A 23,467-nucleotide genomic window follows, 5' to 3' on the forward strand; every position below is an offset into this window, starting at 1 on the left:
CATAGCCCTGCCCCCCGTGACATCACCGCCCACAACCCTGTGTGCATTTCCGGAATCTCGGATGCAGCGGTGCAGGCAGTGGCGCATACTGGGTTCTGCCGGCCCAGCTCGCCAATGCCCACGCCCACATTTTCTGCCCCCTATACATATAAGAACACTTTTTACAAAACATTGCAGTGCATTTAGGTTTGACTTGGGGTCAGAAAGATGCAGATTTGTGGATGGGAAGTGACCAATGAGAATGCTGATTCCCTGTGTCAGGCCCCTTGCTGGTACCTTACATATAGAGATAATGATGGCATTTTCCCGTCATTATATGGCACAGGAATCAGACATGGGGATAAAGGGACAGACTTGTTCAGTGCTGGGAAACTGTGCTTATTGCTCCCAACTCCAATTGCAGGAACAGAGAACAGGGAGCCGGATTTACTCACATCAGCTGGGATTCTCATTGGGGGATTCTTTTGCATATTAAAGCAGTTGCTGGCTGTGGAGGTACGGGACGTCCATTTTCATCATTTTGGTGCGACAATGCTGCGCAGAGAAGGAAATAGAAGTCCTGCGGAGCTTCTGGGCCCATTTCTATTTGCAGTGGCCCCAGAGGAAGCCTGTGCCGTGGGCAAAAAGCACATTGTTTGGGACCAACGGACTTGATCTGCTGTGGGTTTATGTCCCGTCTGATTACATATTATAGAGACAAACTGCAGGGTGGAATTGGGGTTCAGCCAGGTGCGCACCAAGAAATGAGTTCCCCCCATGTAGGTACTGAATGTGCCGAGAGCTTTATTTCCTCACTACCTGGAGTTGTTTTCAGACACAAGTGAGTTTGCTGTGTCCGCATTGTGTTATTATTGTCAGTATATGGGCCCCAATCATGGCGGAGGGTCTGGCTCTGGTTATTGGGCAATCCCAGTTATTTGTACCATTCCCATGAGGTTCTGTCTCACTGTGCAAAGCCAATTTATTTACCTTCCCACAGGAGGAAGACATCTGTCAGCTCTTGAGTCGAGATACAATGCCCCCAGATGGGCAGATTTGCTCCTTGGGTGTCTGTTGCTCCAGGGCTTTTATATGGGGAAACCTATCAAGAGCTACATTGGTCTTACAGAGATGCGGCCACCTAGGAGGCCAAACCGGCCTGTTTTCTGATTGGTTCCTGGGAGCCAATTCAAACCTGTTGGATGAAGATCAATGCTACAGCTTGTGGGATCCCTGCCTGAAGCTATTTCACTCCCTTCCCATCAAGCCGGGTCAGATATCAGCCAGGGGACCATAGCTTGGGGCCAACACACAGGCAAAGAAGCTGCCAAGAGTCTCCATCCCTAATGGTACAGACACATGGGGCCATTAGGGCCAATGACACATTGTGGTGCTCTGAGGCTGAACCCCATTGGATGTATCTATAAGGCACCGTATGGCAACACCAGGGAACACCCATATGTTCGTTATCACTGGTGGGATGTAGGTAAGTACCGGGTACTAACAAAAGTGATGGGAAGGTGATACTCCTATTGGCTAATTAGGGAGCTGCTAATGAGCTTCCCATGGGTACCATCTCAGCCAATCAGTGTATCACTTTCCAGTCACCTCTTGGAGACCTCAGAGGTTCAGGTATGTATTGGACCCCAGTAGCCCCTGGTTCAGACCGGGCCACCCCAGAAGGGTTGGTTGCCCACTGATACTGCTACAGCCAATAATGTTTCCTTTATGGCCTTATCCCATCTGCACCGAGGGATTGTGGGAAGTCCCATGTGCCCCCAAATAAAAAAAGACCAATCACAAGGCAGCTGAGAGTTTAAATTATTCTTTAATTTTAATAAATAGCTATAAGAGTTTCCTCGTAGATTTCTCGCGTCCGTATCTCTGCTACAAGCGGCAACTCCCTCGCGGGGCTGGAGAGGGATCAACAACGCCACACTGCACTTTAACACCGACCGTGCGTTCTTCTCTCTCGCCGAGATCGACTATGATTTAGCTCTGAGATGTCCGGATTGGGGAGACCGGTTCTATATGTACAGTATATTGGTGCGGTTATGGGGGGGGGGGGTGAATCGCTTTATAAAAAGGGTCGTGAATGGAAGATTAAGGCACTTGGCTAACAGAACAACAGCCCGACAATTCCATCACCCTTGGGGGGCAGATTTGGGAGACGCCCAAGTTGGAAGGCTCTGGAGCGGGGCGTTGGGGGGAAAGGGTTGGCAGTGATGAAGTAGAAGAAGATGAGTTATTGGGGGGGCAGAAAAGTAAAAATGAGGATTTGGGCTGAGATCTGATTTTTGTAATCAGTACAAAGTTGAGTTCCCTTTACTTTACTTTTTTTCTGTGGAAAGAGAGAGAAAACGAGAGAGAATGAGAATTCTGGGCTACAATGGACGTCATTTCCCAGCATTTGCCTCCCGCCCACTCAACTGCCCCACAGCAGCAAGCCTTCTGCCCTAAAGCTTCTATGGAAGCAACAGCAAACCAAGATGGCGGCCCATGTATCTTTAAGTCATTGAGTAATTGTTTCCTCCATAATGATAATAAACTTCCATGGGGCCTTAGCTGTGTAACTGAGGCTACTTACAGCCCCCTATACCCCCAGCAGGTACATTATTTATATATATTTATCTTAGACGAGGACAAAGCATCTTACACAACTTACCTGGAATGATGAAACAAACTACAATAAAATAAGCTTCCACCAATTAAGATACATTCGTTCTCAATGCGCCCCCATGCTAAGCTTTGATTGGTGCAAAAGTCAAGTCATAAGCATCATTATAAGCTGCTGCCCCTCCAGTCCCGATTAGAATACCTACCCTTCTCTGCCTCATTGATCTTGACTAGAATACCTACCTACCTACCTACCCATCTCTCCATCACTGATCTTAATCTTACCTACCCATCTCTCCCTCACGGGTCTTGACTAGAATACCTACCCACCCTTCTCTCCCTCACCGGTCTTGACTAGGATACCTACCAACCCTTCTCTGCCTCACTGATCTTGACTAGGATACCTACCTACCCATCTCTCCCTCACGGGTCTTGACTAGAATACCTACCCACCCTTCTCTCCCTCACCGGTCTTGACTAGAATACCTACCCACCCTTCTCTCCCTCACCGGTCTTGACTAGAATACCTACCCACCCTTCTCTCCCTCACCGGTCTTGACTAGGATACCTACCAACCCTTCTCTGCCTCACTGATCTTGACTAGAATACCTACCTACCCATCTCTCCCTCACGGGTCTTGACTAGAATACCTACCTACCCTTCTCTGCCTCATCAGTCCAGACTGGAATCTCTAGAGCAAAGAAACGTACCCCCTACCTTCCCCTTCAATGTGTCTCCTCTGAGCCAAAAAACTCTATATAGAGTTATAATGGATCCCGTTACATTTCCAGCTAACTAACAGGTCAGGCCAATATCCGGCACATTGGTCATTACAGGTCATTAATACCAAGATTATAGGCTAAGGGCCTTCAGGTTTCTATAAATGAGTTTAGTGATCAACCTGGAAGTCTAGAGGAAGCTCCTAACCCAGACGTAACACACTAATGAAGGTGCCAGTCGGTGTTGCACATTGGGGTGCACATTGGGGTGCCAAGTCTTTACTGAAACTGGCCACGAGTCTTGCACGAGCATTGCATAAATCAGCTGCGGCAGTAAATGTGAGCAAAGAACCACTGAACATGAGGCCACATAAGAACACAAAGACATATAGTGCAGAGGCACGTGGCACAGCATAGCCGCCAATATGCACAATGACACCCCCATTTTGCCTTAGCACAGAAACAGGAGGCACAGGAGCAACACGTTTTGCTACACTGGAACCATTAGCTGAAAGGACAGAGAAAGCTGGCGTGGAAGTGTCTGTGGAGGGAGAGTAGTTACAGGGAGTGCTATTCAGTGGAGGGACTGTACTAGGTAAGGGGAATAAAGAGAAATATATCATAATAAAGAACATCAAGTGGAAACCACAGGTGCTCAGAGTGCGTTGCTTCCCCAGTAGGGTACAAAGTGAAGTAGAAAAGTCTTGGTAGGCCATAGTAATTGATTAGTTAGAAACCATACATACTTGTTATGACCTTCTGCATTGGGCTGGGGAAAGGTCAAAGTGACCAGAAGAAGATTGAATGCATGGGTAACAAATAGTAAGTGGTTAGTAGGACCATGGTCATGGGCGGTGAGGCTATCATCCTGGGGAAGGAGCTAAGGGAATGGCAGGTAGCCTTGCTGAACTGCTCTGGCACAGGTGCGCCAAAGTGGCCAAAGTGAACAGGCAGCAGGATGGCAGTGACTAGGAAGTGTCATGGTAGTCAATGGGAAGTCTAACGTTAGGGAGCAGGAAGTATGGTGGCATTGTAGGATAGGCCAGATGCTCATGGAGGGGAAGCTTGTGGTGAATTGTCTACAAAGTGGCATGGAAGTGTCACAGGAACTGATGGTGAGTCCCTTATGGTCACATACAGGGAGCCAGGGAACCACCAGGACATGTACAGAAGCCAACACATCTAGGTTGTGATGGGGAAACATAGTGGGGAGGAATAAAAATGGGACACCAGAAAGCCTGCAGCACAACATAAAGATGGCTGAGACAGGAAGCGCAAGAATTATGGGATACCTCTTAGGCAGGAACAAGGTGGTGGAGTGGTAAAGATTATGCTAAGGGAAAGGATAAAAAGGTTAGGGATTAATCATGAAAAGAAATAATGATGTTGATGCTTATGAGATATAACATTAAGGGGAACCGAAACCAAATATGTAATAAAAAAAACACATTGAAATAAAATTAAAATCATTGTTCCTATAAACCCACATAAATATTATTAGACCAGTTTGATGTCCCTCACACCTCATCCTCAAGTCTGTGCTTTGGTCATTAGGTAAGGTTGGTGACCCTGGGTGCCTTCTACCTGTAATGCTACTGTCTGGCACCAGGGATTTAGCCTCTTCACTCTGGGATGCACGGGTTAATCTGACCTGTGCAGCTCAACGTAGTGTTGATGTTCAACCCTGAGCTTTGCTGAGTCTATGGGATCTTCACACCACTAAAGGTCCACACATAAGGTCTTGCAGCAAAGAGGTCAGCAATGGGCTTTATCATAGCAAGAACAAGGCTTCAGAAGAATGGCTTCTGGTGGATCTTGCATGAATTCATCAACAACTATTGTTCTAGGCATGGGCAGGGGTTGGACAGATATGGATATTGGGTTGGTACCAACCCTGACTATTCCATTTTGAAGCCAGGAAGAAGGTTTAGACAAGACTATTACTGTTCCAGCCAATTATTAGAACAGATTGTTGGGGTTACTGAGATAAGGAGGGAGAAGAAATCATCCAAAGAGATGAGTATTGGGCTTGCCCAGTTTCTACACCCAGCAGGCAAGCTGTACAATGCAGATATCAGTGCTACTTTGAGATATATTGTACATACGGCACGTGGTGGCCTCAAAGATTCTTTTAGAAATGGTGATTGGAAATGCTGCCAACTGTGGCAAAAGGATGAGCTGGGACTTACCTTCCAGGTAGTTACGAGCAACAAATTTCAACAGTTCATCCAACAGGATGACAGGGATGGAAATCTTCAGGACAACAAACCACTGAGTGAAGTTCAGAGGAGTCAACTTGAAGATCATCTGTAGAGAAGAACGTTGGCAGTGAACTCAGGGAATCAAATGCTCTAGGGTTAAATGTCCAACGGTGGTTTGTATAATGCTCATCAACATCATATAGAATATACGTTGTACTCATGTGATTCTGTTTGAGCCAATCACTGTATTTCACTATCTCAAATTGTTTTACTAAAAGATAATGCAGCTCTACAGACAAAATGATGTGGGGACAACTCTCCAAAAGCTCAATGGCAGTAGAATAATATAAAGAATTACTTAGAGACAGAGAAGGTCTATGTACTTACTGGAAGTGGCTCAACATAGAGGATAAGGAAGTGGAGGGACATGGACAAGCAGATAGAGCCCAACAGCCAGATGTTCACCCATGGGGGCATCCTGACCAGAGACTGGTTCTCTGACAGACTGTAGGGGAAAAGATCAGAATTAGGAACAACAATTAAATGAGATATGGGAAATAGGGCTTTAAGCGAGAGAGAGGAAGGGACATAGATATGACACCAGAAGGAAGGTATGAAATGGTTCTTACCTGTTGAGGGCATTGCACATTTCAATGGTGACCAGCACAGACAGAGCCATGGTCATGGGTACAGGAGACTCAAAGATTTCACACTCCAGACCCTCAAAGTCAGCATTTTCCTCAGTGCACTGCATGAAATGGCTCTAAAGTAAGAATATCAAAAACATGTCAGTAGCTGGAAAATCTACTAGGAATCTACTAGGAAATGAAGTCTACGGATGGAAAATTATTGACTGAACCATCTGGAAAGCTATTGTTTTAGTGCAAAATCAGCATGGTCATTTGTTCTACAGTAGATAGCGCGCCACCTTAACAAGATCTTCTCCAACTTTACATTCTAGATAGAGAATAAAAGCTAAAAGAATGTAGATTTGGAACTGTTTGGAAGAAGACAGTAAGGATAATGATGTAGAGAAACTGGGTAAGTGGGAGAAAGGGTGGCACAGGATTGGCAATGAGAAAAGGCATCCTCACCAGCTGGTAGAAAGTAACTTCAGGTCCATCATCGGCATACATGAACCACCAGGCAGCTGCTCCAACAGTGGCGGCACCCACATAACCTACAGATACAAAGTGAACCAATGAAGAGTCATGGTACAGACCCATTATATTTTAAGTATCTGTAGTGAGATAACTGAGGAAGCTGCAGTGATAGATGGCACGCATCATTACCTCCAATGGCCAAGTAACGGAAGAAAAGCCATCCACTGATCAGGGGCTCCTTGGGGCTACGAGGTGGCCTGTCCATAATGTCAAGATCTGGGGGGTTAAAGCCCAGGGCTGTGGCTGGCAGACCATCTGTGACCAGGTTGACCCACAGCAGTTGAACAGGGATCAGAGCTTCAGGAAGACCCAGAGCAGCAGTCAAGAAGATACTATAGAGTGGAGATGGGTAAAACAGGACCAGTAAGGGGTTTTGCCCTAATGCACTTTTTCTTATAGCAGAACTTCAACAGAGACCCTGTTTGTACTCACCAGACAACCTCTCCTACATTGGAAGAGATGAGGTAGCGGATAAACTGCTTCATGTTGTTGTAGATGGCACGGCCTTCTTCTACTGCAGCCACAATTGTGGAGAAGTTGTCATCGGCCAACACCATCTCAGAGGCTGTCTTGGCCACAGCAGTACCAGAGCCCATAGCAATACCAATCTCAGCCTTTTTCAGAGCTGGGGCATCATTCACACCATCACCAGTCTGTGAAAGTAAAAATTAGACAGTGACTTATGCATCAAGAGACGGCACCAGAATGGGATGTATTGCTTTAGAGGCTTTACTATAGGGTTGTATTGAGCTTCCCCAGCACTCACCATAGCTGTGATCTCATCGAAGGATTGCAGGAACTCTACGATCTTGGACTTGTGTGTGGGCTCCACTCTGGCAAAGCAGGAAGCACGCTTGCAGGCCTCTCTTTGTTCTGTAGGGGGCAGGTCATCAAACTCACGTCCAGTGAAGGCACATCTAGACACATCGTCATCCTCACCGAAGATGCCAATACGACGGCAGATGGCAATGGCTGTTCCTTTGTTGTCACCAGTGATCATAATGACACGGATACCAGCCTCACGACAGAGCTTGATTGAGCCCATGACTTCTTTACGAGGGGGGTCCAACATGCCCACGCAACCAACGAAGGTGAGATCAGTCTGAAGGAAGAGAGTAATGGTCAATGATAGTTGCTTCCAACTTTACCGATACCTCATTGATACCTCATTGCCCTCTTACGCTTAGCAGAGGAGTTTTGTTCGTGTGAATGATTCAAGGTTTTGATGGGTTGAAGAAAATAAATAAAGCTAGATTATAAAATGTAAACTCTACCTCATAGTCAACAAACTTGGTGGCGTCATCGAGCACCATCTCTTCCCTTTTGGGTGGGGTGTCCCTTGTAGCCAGAGCAAGACAACGCAGAGTGTCTCTGCCGGTTCCCCATTCCTTGATCACAGTCAGAATCTTATCCTTGATGGCTGGAGTAAGTGGAACGCGGGTTGTGCCCACACGTACGTAGTTGCACCTGTCAATGACACCCTCTGGGGCACCCTGTCATAGGGAAGAGTACATATAGATTGAAGGTTGAGAAAAGGGGGTGCAGCTATATAGAATGTATTGTACTGATAGTAATATCCCAAAATGTCACCTTCACAAACATCTTGTTGCCAACGGCAGCGCGGGAAGCTTTGGCTGGGGTGCAGTAGACGGACATTGACTTCCTGTCACGGGAGAACTCCAGGGTGAACTCTTTCTTCATCAACTGCTTGATCACCTGTGGATGTGGGGGTAATTTTTCTGTTAACAACAGAGCATTGTGGGACGTTCATTTGTTTTTGTGCCATTATAATGTACATTATAGCATCAAGAGACTTTAGTTCCAAAACAAGCACATGTTGGTCAGCAATAGCCCAGAATCCTTAGGGTGGTGAAGCCTTGGAAAGACCTGGCCCCAGGCTTACTAGGCTGGAGTTACATGACACTCTGCTGGCTCTATATAATTCTACAATGGCAGCTGCTTGGGGTAGTAGGTTACAACATGCTATCATTAAGTTTCTTGGTCATGACAAGTAGGAGGCAGGTGCATGGTGTAGAAACGTTGATGATACATTGCAGGCAGCCTGTTGCATAATAGGGTATCAATAACAGTACCGGGCTGGCAGCTGGTGTAACATATCCCATGAGGTGGAGTATTTATGGGTATGAGAAAGTTATATGGCCATGGTAGTTGGGGAAATGTGGGCACCATGAAAGGGTAATGGTTTTGTTGTAGGGATTTGAAGTAGTAGGCCCTTTGTGAGCGGGCTTGTACATTCTATATTGACCGATGGCGCTAGAGCTCCACAATGGCGCCGGTACTCACAGAGTTGCAGGCGTTGGCGCGCTCCACTTTGGACAGGCTCCTCACTTCTGTGTTGAACACATTCATTTTCTCAACAAGAGTTGTCAGTGCAGTCTCGGTGGCTTCTCCAACCTTCTCAAAGACTCCTTTGGACTGTCAGAGAAATATGGAAGGTCAGTCTGACTTTCTATGCTGAGGCTTAGAATAAGCATAAACCTCACTCTCTGTACATGTCAATGTATCAAATGTCAAAAGGCCTAGAGCTAAAACAGAATCACAACATGTCTAAGCCCATAATATACCTCCTATGGGTCCAGATTCTACAGCTTGAGTATGGAAATCATAAAATGGAGCAGTTCTGGCCCAGAACCTTTCCAATTAACTACAACAACCTTTCCAGTATCTTTATGTTAACTTAGTATTGCTCTAGAACTTGCCCATCACAGAATGTAACCAATTAGGGATAAGAGAACATCTAAACATGGGGATATTCATCATCTCTGATTTTACCTCATTGTAGTCGAGAGAAGAGTCATTGCAAAGTGCACAGATTGTGGCCAATTCAACCAGCCCATCATACTGGCCAGCTTTCACGGACTTATCGTTCTTCAGACTGAGAGACAGAGGTTGGAAAGAACATGGCAGTGCAGGGTGACATGAAGGAAAGGTCGGTATAGGAAAAGAAAAAGAAAGAAAATGAAGAAATGAGGATTGTGAAGTTGAGAAAAAAATGGAGAGATAAACATGGATAATAAAGTGTGAATGGGATTTGGGAGATATGATGCTACTAGCCATAGGAAGCAGAGAAAATAGAGGAGAGTGTGTAAAAAGATTAAAATGTTGGATGAAACCATGAAAGGGGTTGATGGAAGGTCAGTGAGAACTTTCTCTTCTCTCCTAGTCACCCCAACAGCCCTCAGCACAGAGACACTATATGTCAGGGAACCCCAACCTTTCTGTGAGCCACAGTCACATGTAAAAAGACTTGGACACAAGCACCATAACAGTTCATGGAGGAGCCAAATAAGGGCTGTGATTGGCTATTAAGCAGCCTCTATGCACCCTATCAGCTTACAGGGGGCTCTATTTGGTAGGAAATCTTGTTTTTATTCAACCAAAAGTCAGGAATTCAAAAATAACTAGCTGGTTTGGGCAACATGTTGCCCCCAAGCCAATGGTTGGGGATCACTGCTATATGTGGTATGTTCCATTGAGACCCAAACAGGGTTGGAGAAAAGATGTGTTGAGCTGTGTATGTAAAAGACAATAAGTACTCACACTTCTCCCTCTGGGGCATAGGTGGATCCTGTGATGGAGAATTCATTCAAGGAGCAGATGTCACCATCAACTTTGTCGAGCACGAACATCTAGGGTCAAGAAAACAGTTTTTAGGTTTTGCAATTGATGGACCATGGAATTGCAACTGGACTAGAAGTCTATTGAATGGGATAACCTGGTGATAATCTAGGTATTTAATAACATAAGGCTGAACTTACTCTGCACACAGACATCTGGTTGGTGGTCAAGGTGCCAGTCTTGTCTGAGCAGATGACAGAAGTGCAACCCAAGGTTTCTACAGAGGGCAAACTCCTCACAATAGCGTTCTTCTTGGCCATACGTCTTGTACCCAGAGCCAGACAAGTGGTGATTACAGCTGGAAGACCTGTCCATGGAAATGAATTGTGATTAGATTCACACTGAATTAAACTGCCCCACGTGTGCAGTGTTATATATCGGGGCAATAAGAGACCTACCCTCAGGGATAGCAGCAACAGCCAAGGCCACAGCAATCTTGAAGTAGTAAATGGCGCCCTTGATCCAAGAGCCACCGTGGATGGGGTCATTGAAGTGTCCAATGTTGATCAACCACACAGCAACGCAGATGAGAGAGATGACTTTGGACAATTGCTCTCCAAACTCATCCAGTTTCTGCTGCAGGGGGGTCTTTTCCTGTTCTGTTGCCGCCATCTCATCACGGATCTTGCCAATTTCTGTATTGGGTCCTGTGGCAATGACAACACCAATGGCCTTGCCAGCTCCAACATTGGTACCCTGGGGAATTAGAAAACAATGAGAATGGGTCAGAAAGAAGTTCAAGTCCAACTACCACTGTTAGACTCCTGCACTCTAAGAACGCCCTCAGCCAACTGAAGCTCCTCAACTTGAAATCACGAGTCTTAACATACTCAAACAGGTTTAGTAACGGAACCCTATCATTGCAAATGTGGGAAAGGTGAGATGCAATTATGGTAAATGGAATTACTCACAGAGAACAGCATGTTCTTCTTATCCTGGTTGACAGCTCTGGGGTCAGGGACAGCTTCGGTGTGCTTGATGACAGAGACAGACTCTCCTGCAAGTGACAGACATTTGAGGTTAAATATCCAAGGACAGAGAAGACATGAAATGGAGGTTTACAAGGCAAAGTCTCATCCTTGTGGCCTTACCTGTCAGGATGGACTGGTCAATACGCAGGGTAGTGGACTTAATGCTGATGAGTCTGATATCTGCTGGGACTTTGTCACCAACTGAAAGAGAGAAAGAGCAGATGAATATTGATAGGTCAAAACCCAATCACCCTAAGTTCAGCCTTAAACCAAAGAAAAGCCTTCCTTCATTGTCTGGGGTAAGAGAGAAGACCCTCCTCCAATGAACTACTCTGATACATGCCATTTGTATTATATATATTTGTAAATAAACGTTGCTCTTGGTAGAGCTTGGGAAGAGAGAAAAGGGCCGAAAGGTTGTTAAGATGGACCCACAGCAGAATTTTCAATAGGAAAACAAAGAGGTGGGTGATACCCCTCCAAAGATACAAGCTGGGAGCAGCTTTCGGCTTTCCCCTTTATATTTTCACACAGGCCAGAATAGGAAGAGAGCAGATTAAAGAACATGGATTTGTGGATGTCCTTCAACTCACCAGCCACTTCCACGATGTCTCCGGGCACGATTTCTCTGGCCTTGATTCTCTGCACAGACTTTCTGTCGCTACGGTACACTTTGCCCATCTCAGGTTCATATTCTTTGAGGGCTTCAATGGCATCTTCTGCGTTTCTTTCCTTTGGGCACAGAAAGAGGCATATGTCACATCATTGGTCTGTATACTATCAGCTGGTCTCTTCATAAACCCTCCTCTCCCTACTGGCCAATGGGATTATAATATATTAAGGTCCCTATGAGCTAAAAAGTAAGTGACAGGCCACCCTCTCCCACTGCCCCAATAGACTTCCAGAAGAGTCCAGAAGGACAACATGTCAGAACCTCCACTACTGTGACCTCCAAGGTGTGTGCTCAAGGCAGTCCAGGTTCTGCACAAGGTTCTGTTTGGTGATTGGAGCAGTGAAAGCTCTCATAGGATGTGATTTGGCCAAACATAGCAGTCACCAACCTCAGTAGATCTGTCTATCATGAATCTATACACTTGTGTAGTTAAGGGGATTGCTCTACTGCAGTTCCCCATAGCAACCAAACATAAGCAATTATTTTTGATCCCCTACTGGTTATAAAATGAAAGTAAAGGTCCGATTGGCTGCCATTGGTAACTTCTGTTAGTTTATCTGCCCCCTACGCCACTTTCAAGCCTGCAAAGTACCTGCCAGACACCGACAACCGCATTGGCAATGAGAATAAGGAGAATGACGAATGGTTCAACAAACGCTGTGACGGTCTCTTCACCTTCTTCAAACCAGGCCAGCACCTGTGAGAGAGAACTAGTTATCCATCTATTGGTACTTCAGTAGGTGGTATCAACAAACTGGGCACACAGTGGTCACATTGGGCTACTAAGTCTGCCTGTTCTTCTGCACGACTAGCCATTAGCACCCAGATATACACCCTACTGGTACTTCCTAGACTTGACCACCAATTGGCTACTGGACTATGGAACCAAGTCTCCTGGTGCTCCTAGAGTTGGGCAAGAGAAAACGGCCGGCTGGATCTTCTGTAGAACTAGTGGCCACCTCCTCACACTGAGAGAGCACAATCTCCTGGTGGTTCTGTAGAGCAGAACCAGCTTCCATCAAGCGCCCATTGCATCCTACATTTATATTTGTTTTGCTTCAGGGTAAGGCAAGAACCTAACAGTATGAGCCAATGAGCAGCCATAAGTCTACCCCGGGCCCCTTCCCACAGGAACCAGAACAATGACTGGGCCCATGGACCTCTGTTGGAAGCTGCTACAGACCCTCAGGCTCTTTAGAAGTTTTGATGGTTCAATCGATTATTAGGGTCTTAGTACTGGAACTGATTGATGTCCTGACCCAAGAGATGGCCCAGAAGCTGCGAGGCAGCACTTTCATTATAAGTATTACATCATGTTTGTGCCCAGAGCAGTGGCACCAATATCCCAGCGGGTACAGCAGTGGCACTGCCCATTTATTATAAACAGCTCTTGGGTTACATTGAGGTACATTTACAGCTATTTTATGGGCCCCTCTCAAGCCCCGTGCAGCTGTCTCCCTGAGAAAACACTTGCCACCCGGGGCTGTCACTCACAGGGGGCTCGGCCCACCCTCTGCCCTCTCCTCCTGAGCTCTCGCCGCCAGCTGTCTGACACTTGAGCTGCGCCCTCTCCGGATCCTGTTCTCTTCAAGACAAATTTAACTCGCAGAATGTGCCACTCGGTGGGAAAAGATAAGGTCAGGGGGATCGTTGGGTTAACCCCTTGCTAGCCGCAGCCTTGGCAGGAGGGGCATGGAGCTTGGTGTGTGCCGAGACGTTGGCACGTAGGTGTGAGTGTGAGTGTGAATACACAAGTGAGTGTGAGTGGGCTCAGATACTCACGAATGATATACAGGCGGCCAGCAGCAGAATCCGGACCAGTAAATCTTCAAACTGTTCTGCCACCAGTTCCCATATGGACTTTCCTAGAGATGGGGAAATATAAAGGGTCAGTGATTGGTCCCATGTATAGACCTCCCCCCCCGCAACTGTCTCGCTGAGACTGCACACTGAGCTCTCTAGTAGGATCTGGTACATTTGTACTACTAACAGTCTTGGGCCATATGTTGTAGTGTGGCCCTAGGCAGTGTCTATCAGTGTATTGGCCAGGGCATCATTGGCCAGGGCATTAGTAGCCAGGGCATCATTGGCCAGGGCATTAGTAGCCAGGGCATCATTGGCCAGGGCATTAGTAGCCAGGGCATCATTAGTCAGGGTATTAGTAGCCAGGGCATCATTAGCCAGGGCATTAGTAGCCAGGGCATCATTAGCCAGGGCATCATTAGCCAGGGCATCATTGGCCAGGGCATTAGTAGCAAGGGCATCATTAGCCAGGGCATTAGTAGCCAGGGCATTAGTAGCCAGTACATCATTAGCCAGGGCATTAGTAGCCAGAGCATTAGTAGCCAGAGCATTAGTAGCCAGCCCATTATTAGCCAGGGCATTAGTAGCCAGAGCATTAGTAGCCAGCCCATTATTAGCCAGGGCATCATTAGCCAGGGCATTATTAGCCAGAGCATTAGTAGCCAGCCCATTATTAGCCAGGGCATTATTAGCCAGCCCATTATTAGCCAGAGCATTAGTAGCCAGCCCATTATTAGCCAGGGCATTATTAGCCAGAGCATTAGTATCCAGGGCATTATTAGCCAGAGCATTAGTAGCCTGCGCATTATTAGCCAGCCCATTATTAGCCAGGGCATTATTAGACAGGGCATTAGTAGCCTGCGCATTATTAGCCAGCCCATTATTAGCCAGCCCATTACAGCCAGGCCATTTTTGGCCAGCACATTGGCCATGAATACTCCCACCATTGTGAGATTGGGCACATTCACTGCCCACCATGCCCGTGTGTTGTCCAATCCCAGTTTATCTTTCCATGGCAGTGGCACCAAGTCCCTATAACTACCCCACATGTAGGGCGAGGGCACCCTAGTAGCTCTATATAGAAGATGTTGTCTGTAGAACTTACCTTCCTCAGCTGGAAGTTCTGTTCCGCAGGAGAAGGGAGAGAAGAGAAGGAGAGAAAGAGAGAAAGAGACAATCAGTACAAAGAACTCCGGACCCATAGAACCAACCCTGATACAGTCATTCATACCCAGACATGAAGGGGCATCGCTGGGGGCTCTGAATTATTGAGTATGAGTTTCCCCATTAGCTTCAGTTCTAGTAGGCCCAATGGAGACATGGCACACTGATTGGGCTGGAACCCTACCCGACAGACTCATCTTAATCTGGGTCTCTTGCCCCTCACTGTCCCTTGGGCTAAACAATGAGCTGACAATGGAAGCAAGAGGCGAGATCCAATGTCTGTCACTACCAGGTCGTCCACTGGCCCCCCAGAACCATCAGGAACATTCACCAGTTGGGTTCCATATGGTCTTCCAAGCCAACCCTCCCACCAACTCACTGAGCAATGTGTTAGGTAATAACTGCCCAAGTCTGTACCCACCACTAGTACCCACCATGTATAGTGATCAACCCTAACCCTCCATGTGTACCCACCATGTATAGTGATCAACCCCAATCCCCCATGTGTACCCACCATGTATAGTGATCAACCCCAACCCTCCATGTGTACCCACCATGTATAGTGATCAACCCTCCATGTGTACCCACCATGTATAGTGATCAACCCTCCATGTGTACCCACCATGTATAGTGATCAACCCTAACCCTCCATGTGTACCCACCATGTATAGTGATCAACCCCAACCCTCCATGTGTACCCACCATGTATAGTGATCAACCCCAACCCACCATGTGTACCCACCATGTATAGTGATCAACCCTAACCCTCCATGTGTACCCACCATGTATAGTGATCAACCCCAACCCACCATGTGTACCCACCATGTATAGTGATCAACCCACCATGTGTACCCACCATGTATAGTGATCAACCCACCATGTGTACCCACCATGTATAGTGATCAACCATAACCCTCCATGTGTACCCACCATGTATAGTGATCAACCCCAACCCACCATGTGTACCCACCATGTATAGTGATCAACCCACCATGTGTACCCACCATGTATAGTGATCAACCCACCATGTGTACCCACCATGTATAGTGATCAACCATAACCCTCCATGTGTACCCACCATGTATAGTGATCAACCCACCATGTGTACCCACCATGTATAGTGATCAACCATAACCCTCCATGTGTACCCACCATGTATAGTGATCAACCCTAACCCTCCATGTGTACCCACCATGTATAGTGTCTGTAAGGCTAATGCCCATAATGCCCCAGAGATGGAACTGGAGAGAGGGGACCCTGAGTATCTTACACCATGTTACATAAAGGACAGACAGTGCTGATTATGGCAAAAAAAAAAGTCAAAAAAGATTTAGGAGAAAAGTCTTTGGAAGGGATCTATAGAACAAAAGCAATTGTAGGGTGTTACTTGCCCTTTGTTCTGTGGGTTATTGTTGCCCCAGTGGGTTGGCGTTCTATGCCCCTATAAGAATAAATAAACAGAGGAGTCCCTGGCAGTGCCCGGGCCCCTAGGTATGTGCCCCCGGCTGGCACGGGAATGGCGGAATGAGGTCTCTATTTAAAGATCTGACGGGCGGATCAGCAGAACAATGAAAGGGTCCCCCCAGGGGAAGTGCGGCAATTACCCACTGACAGTCGGGATCCCCCCCGCCCGCCATTTAGATTTATTGTGTGTTTATCTGCTGATATTAGTCATCATTAACCTCCGCACTGCCAGGCAGCACTGGTCTTCTCCATGGCACTGAGCAGGGCATGAATGTGGATACATACTGCAGGGTGGCATAGACACCCCCTTACCTGCCCCTATTGCCCCTAAACTGTCTCTATTGGTACCTCCCTATTGGTATTGGGTCTAACGGAAACCCAAAAGCCTGTGCCCCATAGGAACGGGCCTTATTATCACTAGATATTGGGGGAACCGGCCCAGGAGGCACTGATATATATATATAGATCTGCCCCTATCTAGTGATTATGCCCTTTTGCCCCATATACACTTGTGCCCCCCCCCCCAGGGCCGAGCTAACATACAAAGGGGACTGTGGGGGGGGGGGGGCACAAGTGTATATGGGGCAAAGAACAATTAAAGGGTAAGATAACTGTAATGCAACTGGGGGAATTGACCAAGGTGTGATCTATAGGCTGGTACAGGGGGCAAAATGGGTTTCACCATCAGCAAAGGAAGGGTGTCTTTACTGTAAGGTTCCAGAAGGGACACGTTTGTATTAACAAACCATTAAACAATTAGCGCTAATTGAGCCAGGGAGAGAGATTAGGATGGGAAGGAATAGGCAGCTGCCCTACTGGGGGGGGGGGGTTATTTGCCCCTCTGGATCAATTAGCACAGGGATGTGGAACAGCTAAACCTGATTTACTGCACTGTTAGGGCAATACGTGTGTAACAGGATAAGGCAAATCCCCCGCTGCTGGTTATGTCACCCCGGGCCGGTGCCAGAGGGTACGGCTGGGGGTACAGCCTGTTCTGCTCAGTGATCCCTGGATTCCACTGTCAGGGGCACCTCTCAGGCTGGCAAGGAAGGGGTTCATATTGCTGCATGGATTGTGGGAGACTGGGCATTAACCCTCTGTGGTAGATGAACTACAGAGCCCTCTCTCTTGCTTTACTGATTCTGCCACTGAGCAAGTACCCCTATGGGTCTTGGGGAGAACCAATCAGAAGCTAGCTCTGCCTAAGTACCCCTTAGTGTAGTCACGGTAACCCTAATCTTACCCCAAATCCACTGCTACTGGGGAGCAGACCATAACCCTAATCCTAATGTTACCAGAGTGCCCCTCCATTATGGCTACTCATTAGCCCCCCTTCCCCTCTACCCCAGCCCTCCTGCCCCCTCCCCCTGCCCCCTGCCCTCTACCCCTGCCCCTACCCCTGCCCCTACCCCTGCCAGAGGCACCACCAGCAAAAGCATTAACCCTCACCCAGCCACAAACCACAATGATAACCATCATCCTACCCCCAGGAACAACCCCCCGGCACCTCTGCCCTCGGCCATGGAGACCCTAAGGGGCACTGGGAGGGCAATGAGATGTTACAATTACTGGTTAAATGTAAAATATCCAAAAAGAAAGAAAGAATTGATTTCAACCATAAAACAATTATTTGTAGCCTTACTGAATATATGGATGTTATGTATTATTTGAGTTATAATATTTATCTATACTCAATATCTATCTATCTATCTATCTATCTATCTATCTATCTATCTATCTATCTATCTAACTATCTAACTATCTACCTACCTATCATCTATCTATCTATCTATCTATCTATCTATCTATCTATCTAACTATCTAACTATCTACCTACCTATCATCTATCTATCTATCTATCTATCTACCTATCTATCTATCTATCTATCTATCTATCTATCTATCTATCTATCATCTATCTATCTATCTATCTATCTATCTATCTATCTATCTATCTATCTATCATCTATCTATCTATCTATCTATCATCTATCTATCTATCTATCTATCTATCATCTATCTATCTATCTATCTATCTATCTATCTATCTATCTATCTATCTACTATCCGCCTGTCTATCTATCTATCTACTATCCGCCTGTCTATCCATCAATCTATTATATATCACTGATGTATACCTATCAGTGCCCATTGGTACCTCTCTCCTTATGTGTGTGCCAGCAGGTGATGCTGAGGTGCCCAGGGGCAGGCTGAGGGGCTGGGGGGCTAAGGTGCCGGTGGGCAGGCTGAGGGGCTAAGGTGCCCGAGGGCAGGCTGAGGGGCTGGGGGGCTAAGGTGCCAGAGGGCAGGCTGAGGGGCTGAGGTGCCCAGGGGCAGGCTGAGGGGCTGGGGGGCTAAGGTGCCCAAGGGCAGGCTGAGGGGCTAAGGTGCCTGAGGGCAGGCTGAGGGGCTGGGGGCTAAGGTGCCCGAGGGCAGGCTGAGGGGCTGGGGGGCTAAGGTGCCCGAGGGCAGGCTGAGGGGCTGGGGGGCTAAGGTGCCCGAGGGCAGGCTGAGGTGCCATGGGGCAGGCTGAGGGGCTGGGGGGCTAAGGTGCCTGAGGGCAGGCTGAGGGGCTGAGGTGCCCAGGGGCAGGCTGAGGTGCCATGGGGCAGGCTGAGGGGCTGGGGGGCTAAGGTGCCCGAGGGCAGGCTGAGGTGCCATGGGGCAGGCTGAGGGGCTGGGGGGCTAAGGTGCCCGAGGGCAGGCTGAGGGGCTGAGGTGCCCGGGGGCAGGCTGAGGGGCTGGGGGGCTAAGGTGCCCCGGGGCAGGCTGAGGGGCTGGGGGGCTAAGGTGCCCCGGGGCAGGCTGAGGGGCTGGGGGGCTAAGGTGCCCGTGGGCAGGCTGAGGGGCTGGGGGGCTAAGGTGCCCCAGGGCAGGCTGAGGGGCTGGGGGTCTAAGGTGCCCGTGGGCAGGCTGAGGGGCTGAGGTGCCCGGGGGGCAGGCTGAGGGGCTGGGGGGCTAAGGTGCCCGTGGGCAGGCTGAGGGGCTGAGGTGCCCGGGGGCAGGCTGAGGGGCTGGGGGGCTAAGGTGCCCGTGGGCAGGCTGAGGGGCTGAGGTGCCCGGGGGCAGGCTGAGGGGCTGAGGTGCCTGGGGGCAGGCTGAGGGGCTGGGGGGCTAAGGTGCCGGTGGGCAGGCTGAGGGGCTGAGGTGCCTGGGGCAGGCTGAGGGGCTGGGGGGCTAAGGTGCCGGTGGGCAGGCTGAGGGGCTGAGGTGCCCGGGGGCAGGCTGAGGGGCTGGGGGGCTAAGGTGCCCGGGGGCAGGCTGAGGGGCTGGGGGGCTAAGGTGCCCGTGGGCAGGCTGAGGGGCTGAGGTGCCCGGGGGCAGGCTGAGGGGCATTACTAAGAAGGGGCAGGAGTGGGGGGCTACCTTACAGTAATTAATAGCTGAAGGGCACAAGGACACGGCTGTTTAAGGAGAGTGACATCATGGGCAGGAGGATCACTTACCCCCCGGAGCCCTTGGGCAGCTCCATCTGGGGTGTGAGGAGGGAGAGTGGGAGAAGTGAAGACTCAGGCTGGGGGTTATTTCGGTACCTGCCTGTATATAATTACACATGTGGGGCCCCGTGTGTGCGCTGCCCTATAGTAATGCTGAGCCTCTGGAACATGTCCCCCCCACCCACCCACCCACCCAGGAATGTGACATTTCCACTCACACCCAGGAACATGAGGAGACACTGAGAGCAACTTGGCAGCAGCGACTGGGAAGCCCGGGTGGGAAGCTCCAGGGACACCCCTGTCTGTGCCGCCTACGGGCACCGGGGCCCTCGTAGGGCCACTCTAGGGAAATGCACCACCTTTCCCAGGAGAGTGATGTGCCCAGGGTAGGATCTGAGTGCCCAGAGCAGGATCAGTGTGCCCAGAGTATGATCACTGTGCCCAGTGCATGGTCAGTGTGCCCAGAGCATGGTCAGTGTGCCCAGAGCATGGTCAGTGTGCCCAGAGCAGGATCAGTGTGCCCAGAGCATGGTTACTGTGCCCAGGGTATGATCTGAGTGACCAGTGCATGGTCAGTGTGCCCAGAGCATGGTCAGTGTGCCCAGAGCAGGATCAGTGTGCCCAGAGCATGGTCAGTAAGAGTTACAGATGATACAGTGAGAGCCATTAGAGATCACCCCAGAGTCCCCTTTGCTGCACCCCGGTGCCCCCAGCCCTGTAATGCTGAACCCATGGGTAGAGTAATGGGAGGCCCCAGCTAATTGCCCCCCAGTACAGGCAGTCACTTCCACAAACAGCTGCTCTTACCCCCCCCCCGCCCCGGGCCTTATCTCTGCCAGGGAGGTGCCAGGGAGGTGCCAGGGAGGTGCCAGGGCACAGAGCAAACTCTCTCTCTCTCCTGATTTGGGTTTCCCTGCACAGAACAACCCAGGAGCAATGAGTGGGGGCTGCACTTTGTTCCTTAGGGTTGGGGGCCTTTATCTCTCCTACTGGCACTCACCCTGGGTCCCCTCCTGTCTGACTGGCACCCTCTGCCCTGTCTCATTCTCCTGCCCCTTTTGTTCCCCCTGGCACCAACATTCTCACCAATATCCCCCGGTATCTCTCTGTTCCGTTATCTCTTCCCCCCACCCTTTGTCTCTCACACACACAGTCTAGCTCAGCCTGTCTCTCCCTTGCACTCTTACTGTCTCTTGCTTCTTATCCCTGATAGTCTCTCCCTTGCACTCTTACTGTCTCTTCCTTCTTATCCCTGATAGTCTCTCCCTTGCACTCTTACTGTCTCTTCCTTCTTATCCCTGATAGTCTCTCCCTTGCACTCTTACTGTCTCTTCCTTCTTATCCCTGATAGTCTCTCCCTTGCACTCTTACTGTCTCTTCCTTCTTATCCCTGATAGTCTCTCCCTTGCACTCTTACTGTCTCTTCCTTCTTATCCCTGATAGTCTCTCCCTTGCACTCTTACTGTCTCTTCCTTCTTATCCCTGATAGTCTCTCCCTTGCACTCTTATTGTCTCTTCCTTCTTATCCCTGATAGTCTCTCCCTTGCACTCTTACTGTCCCATTTTCCCTGCCAGTCTCTCCCAGGCACTCTCTCTTCCTCCCTGTCCCTGCCAGTCTCTCCTGGGCACTCTCTCTTCCTCCCTGTCCCTGCCAGTCTCTCCTGGGCACTCTCTCTTCCTCCCTGTCCCTGCCAGTCTCTCCCAGGCCCTCTGTCTCTATGTCCCTGTATCTTGCTGTCTGTCTGTGCTTTGCTGATCCCCAAGTTGGTGCCATTGGATCCCCCACCATAAACCTCAATAATCCCAAGCCCCTCCCCAAACCCCCACTTGCCCCAAGTGATACCCTGAGGGAATATCCAAGGCTGGAGGCTCCTGGGAAGTGTTGGGGCCCCCCGGCACGCTAAGGGACACCCCAGAAAGAGAAGGTTGGGCTCTTACCATTGGGTCCGAACTTGTCGAAGTTCTTCTTGACTATCTCAGGAGAGAGACCAGTGTTCTCGTTGACCCCAAAATAGGCCAAGCATTCCTCGGTGGTCTTGGTGTGTGCGGCTTCCATCCTTGCCTGTCAGCCCCCCTGGGCTCGCCTCGTCCGTACGTTTAACAAAGTTGTCCTCGTCCCCCCACAATGGGCAGATCCCCCCTCGGTTGCAGCAGAGCTTTTTCCTTTGGAGCCGTCGTGTGGCTCAGCAGATCATCTCCTGTGCCCTCGGCAGGAGATATGGACACCTCAGAGCCCAGACCCCACACAGATGCTGTCAGAGAGGGAAAGAGCTGGAGAGGTGCTTATAAGGCAACTTGGACCCCCTCACCCCAGCCCCGGGCTCCCATTGGCTGCTGGGCCAGGTGATGTCACGGCTTGGCCCAGACACACTGACCAGTCGCTTGGATGGACTTTTTGCTGACTTGTATGTGTGCATTGTAAGCGTGTCACACACTTACACACACACACACACTGAGCTGTCAATCAAAGCCCCCCCCGGGGGTCTCTCCCTCCCACGGCTCTTAGCAGCCCCTCCCTCCCCCAAACTCATTCAAGTTATTTCTGTCACTTGTCCATAATTGTTATATTTATTTATATATTGGCCGCCCCACTGCCCGACTGCTGCCCGGCCCTTCCATCATTCTCCTTCCGCTTCATCTCTTTGCCCCACTAGTAAATACCTTCACTTCTGCCCCCAAACATCCAGTGATTTATTGCCCCCTTACTTTCCTGCTGCGCCCACACCCCCTGGCACAGGAAGGTACAACAAGGGCAGGGTGGCATTACCCAGGTCGGTGCCAGTGTGTATAGGGCTGGCATGTTACACTGACCCGGCACACAGACAGGGTGGCATTACCCAGGTTGGTGCCAGTGTGTATAGGGCTGGCATGTTATACTGACCCGGCACACAGACAGGGTGGCATTACCCAGGTCGGTGCCAGTGTGTATAGGGCTGGCATGTTACACTGACCCGGCACACAGACAGGGTGGCATTACACAGGTCGGTGCCAGTGTGTATAGGGCTGGCATGTTACACTGACCCGGCACACAGACAGGGTGGCATTACCCAGGTCGGTGCCAGTGTGTATAGGACTGGCATGTTACACTGACCCGGCACACAGACAGGGTGGCATTACCCAGGTCGGTGCCAGTGTTTATAGGACTGGCATGTTATACTGACCCGGCACACAGACAGGGTGGCATTACCCAGGTCGGTGCCAGTGTTTATAGGGCTGGCATGTTACACTGACCCGGCACACAGACAGGGTGGCATTACCCAGGTCGGTGCCACTGTGTATAGGGTTGGCATGTTACACTGACCCGGCACACAGACAGGGTGGCATTACCCAGGTCGGTGCCAGTGTGTATAGGGCTGGCATGTTACACTGACCCGGCACACAGACAGGGTGGTATTACCCAGGTCGGTGCCAGTGTGTATAGGACTGGCATGTTACACTGACCCGGCACACAGACAGGGTGGCATTACCCAGGTCGGTGCCAGTGTTTATAGGACTGGCATGTTATACTGACCCGGCACACAGACAGGGTGGCATTACCCAGGTCGGTGCCAGTGTGTATAGGACTGGCATGTTACACTGACCCGGCACACAGACAGGGTGGCATTACCCAGGTCAGTGCCAGTGTTTATAGGGTTGGC

The 23,467-nt window shown here is 49.5% G+C and overlaps 1 protein-coding gene across 2 annotated transcripts; it reads right to left on the bottom strand.

Moving 5' to 3' along the window:
- Positions 1–1,788: 1,788 nt before the first annotated feature.
- Positions 1,789–22,098, bottom strand: atp2a1 (ATPase, Ca++ transporting, cardiac muscle, fast twitch 1). Of its 2 annotated transcripts, NM_001032327.1 has the most exon segments (23): positions 1,789–2,320; positions 4,607–4,647; positions 5,504–5,621; positions 5,903–6,020; positions 6,145–6,278; positions 6,610–6,695; positions 6,808–7,010; positions 7,111–7,331; positions 7,445–7,780; positions 7,953–8,171; positions 8,269–8,394; positions 8,983–9,114; positions 9,472–9,574; positions 10,240–10,328; positions 10,458–10,624; positions 10,716–11,013; positions 11,229–11,314; positions 11,409–11,489; positions 11,882–12,020; positions 12,554–12,658; positions 13,744–13,826; positions 14,870–14,887; positions 21,768–22,065. In NM_001032327.1, coding segments are annotated over 22 exon segments (2,985 nt in total). In that variant the 5' UTR covers positions 21,886–22,065; the 3' UTR covers positions 1,789–2,320; positions 4,607–4,642.
- Positions 22,099–23,467: the final 1,369 nt, after the last annotated feature.

Source organism: Xenopus tropicalis, chromosome 9, assembly GCF_000004195.4.
Source record: "Xenopus tropicalis strain Nigerian chromosome 9, UCB_Xtro_10.0, whole genome shotgun sequence".
Classification (NCBI taxonomy): Eukaryota; Metazoa; Chordata; class Amphibia; order Anura; family Pipidae; genus Xenopus; species Xenopus tropicalis.

Bases quoted from the DNA above. Each gene is read 5' to 3' on its own strand.
- atp2a1 (XM_012954931.3), bottom strand. From the start codon at position 21,885: ATGGAAGCCGCACACACCAAGACCACCGAGGAATGCTTGGCCTATTTT. The intron at 8,395-8,982 runs GTGAGTACCGGC...CCACATCCACAG, and splicing joins GCGCCAACGCCTGCAACTCT to GTGATCAAGCAGTTGATGAA. The intron at 8,172-8,268 runs GTGACATTTTGG...TCCCTATGACAG, and splicing joins GCAACAAGATGTTTGTGAAG to GGTGCCCCAGAGGGTGTCAT.